The 9,274-nt window shown below is 41.5% G+C and overlaps 1 protein-coding gene across 1 annotated transcript; it reads left to right on the forward strand.

Annotated features, from left to right (window-relative positions):
- The first annotated feature begins 667 nt into the window (after positions 1-667).
- LOC141997447 (olfactory receptor 5V1-like) lies at positions 668-1,618 on the forward strand. The gene has a single exon (XM_074969829.1). The coding sequence runs from the start codon at positions 668-670 to the stop codon at positions 1,616-1,618; it is 951 nt and encodes a 316-aa protein (XP_074825930.1).
- The last annotated feature ends 7,656 nt before the right edge of the window (positions 1,619-9,274 follow it).

Here is a 9,274-nt window from a genome sequence, read left to right on the forward strand (position 1 = left end):
CTGTCTACACTGCATCTAGGCAGTGTAATTCCCTGCTCTGGTAGACCTACACACACTATCTTTGATTGAGCTATTGAGCTGAAAACAGCAGCGTAGCCTTGGCAGCACAGACTAGCTGCCCGAGCCCAATCCCATCTGAGATCCCAGCTACGTACACAGGTAGCCATCCCAAAGGGCTGCATGTGCTGCCATGTTCTCACTGCTTGTTTTATCCTGCTAGCTTGATCAAAGCTTGTGCATGTACGTCTACCCAAGGTGGGAATTATACCTCCCAGCTGCTGGGGAGACGTACCCATGGTTGAACTCTAAATATCTTTCATTTCCAATCTATTGATCTTTTGTTATGTCTTCTAGATTTCTTGATGTGACACTGATATGATAAAGATATTTCAAAATCCCAGCCTAAAAGTATTTAAAGTTGAAGAGAGCCAAGGGAGTTAGATGGGACGTTTCCGTAATTCAGTAGGGTTCCATGCTCTTATTTCAGCTATATTGGAAGCTGAACCTCTTAAGGATAGGAGTCTTCCCTCTGTTTTTTGACAACTTCACTTTCCAGTGGAGAGATGCAGTGTTACGAGGTTACCTACTCCAGGTTTCTGCCAGTGTAACCGACAGCACAACCTGACTGCGTGCACTCGATCAATATTTAATGGTTTTCTGTTTCTAGATGCATATTATGGAGAAAGCAGAAGTAAGAAATCAAACGCCCATTGTAGAATTCATCCTCTTAGGATTTGGGAATGTCCCTGAACTGCAGACCCTTCTCTTCCTCGTGTTTCTAGTGATCTACATTGTGACTGTCTCCGGAAACATCCTCTTCGTTGCACTAGTTGTGGCTGATCAGCAACTTCACATCCCCATGTACTTTTTACTGGGGAACCTGTCCTGCCTGGAGATCTGCTACACCTCCACCATCCTGCCCAGGCTGCTGGCCAGTCTCCTGACTGGGGACAGAACCATTTCTGTTAAGGGCTGCATTGTGCAATTATATTTCTTTGGTATCCTGACAAATACAGAAAATCTGCTGCTCACGGCAATGTCTTATGATCGGTATTTAGCGATATGCAATCCACTCCGTTATGCTGCTCTGATGAATGGCAGGGTTTGTTGGCAGCTTGTGGCAGGGGCCTGGATAAGTAGCTTACTGCTCTGCACCATAGTAAATATTTTCTTCTTCCAATTAACATTCTGTGATTCCAAAGAAATTGACCATTTCTTTTGTGATTTTTCACCCATGATAAAGCTGTCCTGTGTTGACACCCAGACTCTGGAACTGTTGACATTTATTATCGCTGTCATAGGGACATTTGTGCCCTTTCTTCTGACTCTGACATCCTACATTTGTATCATCACCACCATCCTGAGAATCCCTTCCAGCATCGGGAGGCAAAAGGCATTTTCCACCTGTTCCTCTCACCTCATTGTGCTTGCAATTTTGTATGTGACCGTATTAACTGTCTATGTAATTCCAACAGCCAACACTCCCAAGGTCCTACAAAAAATATTCTCTGTCTTCTACACAGTCCTGACTCCTATGATCAACCCTGTCATCTATAGCCTGAGAAACAAGGAGGTCAAAGAGTCCCTAAGAAAAGCTATTCTTAAACTAGTATCTTAGTGAAACAGGCATAGAATGTAAAAGTATCAATTTTAGCATATAGTAAATAGAGATGAGGTGATATAGTTTCTTACTTGAGTCCTTGATAGCAGGGTTACCCCTTTCTTTCTTTCTTTCTTTCTTTCTTTCTTTCTTTCTTTCTTTCTTTCTTTCTTTCTTTCTTTCTTTCTCTTCCTGTTACTCTGCTACTTTTTGAGCATTCATCTTTCATACATTTAATAGACATTTCTTTATACAAAACTTCATACTGTAAGAAACATTTTTTATAAAAATTGGGCTTTTTTTCCAAACTCACTTTTCAGTAAAGCACTCTGGCTCATTCATCCATACATGAACACTATGTCCAAATTCTGCAAGAAGCTTACCATCTTTTGGGTGGTTCTGGGTCTCTTCCACTCCCACTGAAGCCAATGAAAGTCATTCTCCACTTTTTAGGACCCTCCATTTTCATTTATGCCTCTGAACAGCAGGTGAAAAATATTGCCTCCACAGTGAATGGAGAACTTTGATTGGGCAGTATTCTATGCAGATCTGTAGCTGGGTAAACAAAAAATGAAAGTCTGGGGAGGGTTGGGAGTCTCCGTGTCCTGCCACGTGAAATTTCCTGCCTGTTCATACATCTTTGCAGGGTCAAGGCAACATTAAAATATCTATATCAATAGTGATATAAATATGGATATCAATACAGATATATGAAATGCAAACATAAGATGTATGGCCAAAATTTTCATAGCTCATGAGACCCAATTTCCCTCCCCAACGCAAATAAAAAGAAAGGGATGAATTACTATGAATAGGAAATGAGCACTGAAAATCACTAGGCAACTTTGTAATTTCAGCCTAGATATTGTCACACAATCTTCCCTCATCCCAGACAGAAATATGCTATATGCATAAAAATATTTACCACCAAAATTTGACCAAAAAAAATGAATTAAAAAATAAAATCGCACTGAGTCTCCCTGGTATTTTCGTTCTTCCTCCAAATTTTTGGGCCCTGTTTTTTTTACCAAAAAATATAGTCATTCTCCAGCTCTCCTTGTAACTGGTTAGATTCCCATTGCTCTCCTGACCACCCAACCCACCCTCCTGCTGTCCCCTGATGCAGGGCCATATGGGGTGTGTGACACTACACCCCATCTTCTTCATGGAGATATTGTTATAATACGAATTTGGTATAACTAAGACATGTTTTAGGCAATATGGGTCTTGTGAGATATCATTGGAAAGGTTATTACTTACTGATTCTGATTATCTAATTATTATGTATGAGTCGTTGTTATATCTGAAGTTAGGCATATTAGTTATCCAGCATAGAACAGCTTCAACCAGAGTGATAGAGGGCACCCCACACACTGCAATATCCCATTGACTAGTGGTGAGGGACTCACCTGAGAAGTAGCAGAGCCTTGTTCAAATCCCCCTTCTTCTCCCTCCAACAGAGGAGGAACTTGAACAGGGATTGCTGACATCCCAGCTGAGTACCCTAACCACTGGGCTAAAAGTGACAAGGGAGTCCCTACTTCCACCCCAACTTTTTGCGTGAGCTCACCTACCAACTGGGACCCCTTGGGTGAGTTAGGTGGGGGAACTCTGGGATGTATGTGTCCAGATGTCTGGTCTGAGGCTGCCGTGTGCATGCCCAGAGACAGAAACCTAGTCACCCTCGGGAATTTGATTGCAAACAGTAGGATGCTGGTTGAGTTTAGGTGCCTACAGTGTTTGGGAGCAGTTGAGTGGAGGTTTAGAGAACCCTCTTGGGCCTGATTCTGTGATTTAGGCACCTACAGTAGTTAAGAGCCAAAGTCCATATTTTGTATCTCGCCCCCTGCTGCTTTTGAAAATTTCACTCATTCCTATCTGCATCTTTAGGCAAATAAATACTATTAAAGCTCCCCAGCTGTGTGTGTGTGTTTTTACAGTCTGCGTAGTAACTGTGCCTCTTGACCATGGGCATCTCAGATTGGTTACAATGGAAGCATAACGGGTAGCAATGCTTCTGTGTTCTCCTTTTGATAATAGTATTTTAATCAGACATTAGTTTGAGATGCAGGAGAACTTTTTGTACAATGGCCCAGATTCTCATTTCAGTTACACTTGTGTAATTACAAACGATTTCCTCTTACTCCAGTCGTGTATCCATTATCAGAACCTGGCCCAGTATCTCAGTGATAAACCCCTGGTTCAGATACACCCTGGTGTAGTCACAGTGAAATGAGAGGAGTTACACCAGGGAACAATTTGGCCCATAGTATTGAAAAATCATTGCAACTTACTAGCAATATTTCAGGGGACATGACACAATCTATGTTGCTGTAAATTAATACCCAAAAGTCCTAACTGCAAACCCTCCATCACCAGTGGGATATATTAGTGAAGACACAGTTTAGAGTCCATCGAGGAATTCTTGTGTTGTGTTTATAAATCAGTTATTTAAATCCCAAATTCCCTGGATGTTGCAAGGGGCTCAGAACAGTCAGCTGCGCTTTTCACTGATATGAATCCAGGTGATTTTGCTACTGTCTAAACGCTGGTAAAAAGGGATGGCAATTTGGTAGCTTTGGCCCATTTTCTAGTGGACACGTCAAAACCATGGCTCCGGCTCCAGGCCTAGGACCTCTGTGAAGCCAATAGGTGGAGCGTTGATGACTTTTGGTGGAGTCTGACCTGTTCCTCAATATTAGTTTGTTCATCACTATATACCCTTAGACTGGATAGGAGTGTCTATCTGTAGAGTAGTTATGAGAATTCAAGTATATACAGTCACTAACCAGCTAATTAATAAAAAGAAGGGTACCAGTTAAACATTCAGTCATACTCATTAATAACCATGCCATCTTCTTTGAGAAGACATTCAGAAATTCATGATTCTTTATGTCTGAGATGTTCAAAGAAACCAAAGGGAATTAGATGCCCAATTGCCATGGAAAATCTCTCAGAATTGGGCTTCTAACTCCCATAGGTCCCTTTAAAATCCAAGGTAGCTTTATGGGTAAACATTATGTTATGTGTATTCACAGAATATCTCCAGATTGCAAGAACAATTAAGGTTTTAAAGAGTTATTTTATTCTGAGTAGCATTATTTATTATTTTATAGCACACACAGGTATGCTAAAAATTTCACAGAAAATTACTATTCCATAAGAAATGAGTTTACGATCCCACTGAATGACATTTTAAGATACATCAAAACTTCAGCAATCCCATGATATACATACGTGATAAAAATGCTTGGCATTTCTAACCTAGATGAGGTTAACATGGGCTTGAATTTTTACCTCTGCTGAATGACTTTTGTTTTACATTGGTATAAATTAGAGGGGAATCTGTACTATTGACTTGAGTGAATTTTTCATAGAATCAAACATTTTAAGGCCAGTGGGGAGTTTAGGGCAATCCCATCTGTAGAATCTCAGCTGGCGGCTCCTCAGTATAACCCAGCAAGTTCAGCTGAACATGAGGATACTTTTCAGAGAGACATCCCACCCCTCTGGAAGGTGTTCCCAGAGATAATACACGGATTCCAAGGCCAGAAGGGACCATTCTGATCATCTGGTCTAATCTCCTATAGAGAACAGGCCAGAGAATTTTCCCCAAAATAATTCCTTTTGAACTAGAGCAGAACTTAAAAAAAACCCAATCCAATCTTGTTTTAAAACTTGCCAATGATGGAGAATCCACCACAACCTCTGGGAAATTGTTTTCATGATTAATTACTCTCTCTCTTAAAAATTATGCCTTATTTCCAGTCTGTAATTAAGTTATTACTTACCCTTCACTTCAATAAGCAAAATACAGATAGCTCCTTCAGTCTCTGCCATGAGACAGTTTTCTAGACCATGAATCAGTCTTCTAACCTTTCTCTGAAACCATTCCAGTTATTCAGCATGGTTTTTAATGTAGGGCCACCAGGACTGGGAACAAAATTCCAGTGAGGGTCTCACTGACATATGCATTTACATGACTGTGAACGTAAGGAGAAATAATCCTTCAATGGAGAGACTCATGATTTGTACCTGTCTGAGAGGAGAACACTGAAGGCGGTGTAGACATGAATATTACCTCTTTAAGACAAGGATGGAGCTGCATAATTTCCCCACTCCCAGAGTCTCTCAAGCACAGCACACAACAGTATCATACCATAGATTTTGCCTGAGGGAACCTTTTCCTTCCTGTTGATTTCCTCAGAGCACAGTTTATCTCCCTGTTCCTCGGGCTGTAAATAACAGGGTTAAATGTTGCAGTTAGACCCAGGTATATCAAGAAAAGGAGCCTGTCTTACACTGGTATCGTATACTGGTATAGCTTATTGCCCCTGATTGGTATCACATTGGTACCATAGCATCTGCACTAGGGGGATGTTACACTTTTAACAATATGGGTGTGGTACAATTTGTGTGTGTAGATGAGCCCTCAGTCTCTCCTTCTCACTCAGTGACTTCTTTATTCCTCTCCCGTCTCTGTTTTCAATCTATTTCCTATGAATTTGTATTCCGCACACTTGTATCTGAAAAGACTTAAGTCTCTTGTTTGATCAGTGTTTGGGTACAATTTTCAAAAGCACCTAAGTGACATAGATATTATATTTTTATCATTTATTCGTTGAATTTTTCTTACAATAGCTCCCCGGTCATGGACCAGGACCCCGTTGTTCTAGGCGCTGTACAGATGCCGAACAAAAACATGCTTCCTGCTCCAAAGAACAAAACTGATGGAATTTTTCACAGTAATAAATTTAAGCTTGTGGGGCTATGGCCCCATTGACATTCATGGCAGTGTGGCTGACAGGATATGTCCTACGTAGCAAAACTTCTCCACAGACTTGAGAGGAGTGTTATTGATCTTAATAACTGGGTAGACATGAATCCCTGGGCAAAGCTTGGTGCTGACCCATATAAACTGGGAAGACTAAAGCCTTTCAGGCTGCAGGAGACTAAACTGTTTGAGCCCAGGCAGAAACAGAGAGAGTGAAGTTCCACCAGTGACCAAGGTCCCTGCAATGGCACGGAATGGATTAGATGAGGTATGCCCAGGTGATCCCAGCAGGAGCCCCACGCTGCAGAGGATGGTGAAAACCCTCAAGGTCCCTGCCCAATAGGAACTAGGGGAAAAATTTCTTCCCCATCCCAAATCTGGTGGCTTGAAGACCCTGAACACATGAGCAAGACCCACCAGCCAGCCATCTAGAAAGACGATTATCCGAACCACCTCATAGCTCTGTCTCATCCCATTCCATGTCCCATCTCTAGTTGTAGCCAATCCCTGAGGCTTCACAGGAAGCTGACCCTGCCAGCCCTCCCCCCATCTGTGCAATTGTGCACTGTTAAAAAAAATCACCATAGTATCTGAGCATCGCATAGTCTTTAATGTACCCTTCATATGCAAGAGCTGTAACGGTTATGAAAATTAATGTATGTAGTGTTGTTGTAGCCGTGCTGGTCCCAGGGTATTAGAGGGACAAGGTGGGTGAGGTGATATCTTGTATTGGACCAACTCTTTTGGTGAGAGAAACCAGCTTTCTAGTTTACACAGAGCTGAAGAAGAAGTCAGTCCAATAACAGATATTACCTCACGCACCTTTTCTTATGAAAATTCATGACAGAGATCGGTTTCATTGACTTAAACTGAAGGAAACGCATGTGCAGTAAAAACTGTGTGTAATCCCTTTGGAGCCTGTGCCTTATTTTTTACTGACTCCTTATTAGAGGGAATGGAGCTGAATCTCTTCTCACTCACATGGTGTAAATCAGGAGTAACTTCACTGGAGTGAATCAGGCTCATTTTCCTCTGACACACCTGGTGTAAATTAGAGTCTTTTGTTCCTTCATCTGAAACAACTAGATCTGGCCACTGTTGGGGATATGTCAAATTTCAGAATTTATGGCATAAGATGACCAATGGTACAGCCAGGGAGAAATGCATATCAAAGAGTGAGGGTGGGGCTATTTATGCATCCCAGGAGCGAATGTGATGCTGGGATGCATGAACAGGGGAATGGCAAGTCAGAAAGGAGAGGTTATATTACCTCTGTATTTGGCCCTGGGGTAACCGCTGCTGGAATATAGCGTCCAGGTTTGATGTCCACAATTCAAGAAGAATATTGATAAATTAGAAAGGGTTCAGAGAAGACCCACAAGAATGATTAAAGGATTAGAAAACATGTCTTATAGTGAAAGGTTCAAGGAGCTCAATCTATTTATCTTCACAAAGAGACGGTGAATGGGTTACTTGATTACAGTTTATAAGTATCTACTTGGGGGAAAATATTTAATAATGGGCTCTTCAATCTTGCAGACAGAGGTCTAACTCCATCCAGTGGCTGGAAGTTGAAGCTAGATAAATGCAGATTGGAAATAAGGTGTACATTTTTAACAGTGAGTATAATTAATCATTGGAACAATTTACCAAGATTCGGGGTAGATTCTCCATCATTGACAACTGTTAAATGAAGATGGGATGTGTTTCTAAAAGATCTGCTCCAGGAATTATTATGGGGAAGTTCTATACAGGAGGTCAGACAGGCTGATCACAGTGCTCCCTTCAGGCTTTGGAATCTGAGGATCTATTTAAAAAGTGTCACAGGCAGTAAGGTACCCATATTCCACATGAGCTAAGCTGGAACAAACTTTCATGGCAGCAGCTGTATCTGAGGATAAACAGAATACCTGTGTTAACTCTCATAAGAGGAGGTGGGCGATCAGGATAAAATGAATTTGTATACTACGGAAATCAGACATTCAAACAGTTGAGGGCTAAATAAAAGGCTAGAGAGAGATAGAAAAAATGTTGGTTATACAGTTGAAATGCCAGGCAAATCATTTTCCTGCTCAGGATTCTAGACCCAACTGCTGGGCAGCTAAATTGCCGAGAGAGGGGAATCTCAATATCTTTGGAATTAAATGGAAGATATTAGTTACAAATTTAATTGATTTTCTTATCTCCTTTAGATGCAATCAGTGGAAAACACTGAGTGGGGAAATCAAGCCACCATCACAAAATTCATCCTCGTGGGATTCGGAAATCTCCCTGAACTGCAGATTCTTCTCTTCCCGCTATTTTCATTAGCGACTTTGTGACGATGGCCAGGAACATCCTCATTGTTGCTCTGGTTGTGGGTGATCAACAACTTCACACCCCCATGTATTTCTTCCTTGGAAAATTGTCCTGCTTGGAGACTTGCTACACCTAGCCCACCCTGCTCAGGATACTGGCCAGTCTCCTGACTTGGGACAGAACTATTTCTTTTGAGGGCTGCATCATACAAATGTATTTCTTTGGTTCTCTGGAGCTAAAGAATCTAGCAGCAATGTCGTATGATCATTATTTAGCAATGTGTAAACTCCTGCACTATGTAACCCTTATGAATAGGGTTCGGTCTCCTGCTTGCAGCTGGCTCTTGGATAAGTGTATTTCTGGCTCTTACCATAATAGCATTGTTCGTGTCACAATTAACTTTTTGTGGCCCCAATGAAATGGACCATTTCTTCTGTGATCTCAGCCCTGTGTTAAAGCTCTCCAGAACTGACATCTTCTGATGGCACTTACAGCTTTCATATTCGGCTCGATTTTCACTTTCCCCCCAATTCTGTTAATTGTTATGTTGTCTGTTGCTATTATAGGCACCATCCTGAGACTCTCGTCTGCCACGGGGAAGC

This window comes from Natator depressus, chromosome 13 (genome assembly GCF_965152275.1).
Source record: "Natator depressus isolate rNatDep1 chromosome 13, rNatDep2.hap1, whole genome shotgun sequence".
In the NCBI taxonomy this organism is placed as follows: domain Eukaryota; kingdom Metazoa; phylum Chordata; order Testudines; family Cheloniidae; genus Natator; species Natator depressus.

What these genes read in the sequence shown, in the direction of transcription:
- LOC141997447 (XM_074969829.1), top strand. Translation starts at nt 668, where the DNA reads ATGCATATTATGGAGAAAGCAGAAGTAAGAAATCAAACGCCCATTGTA.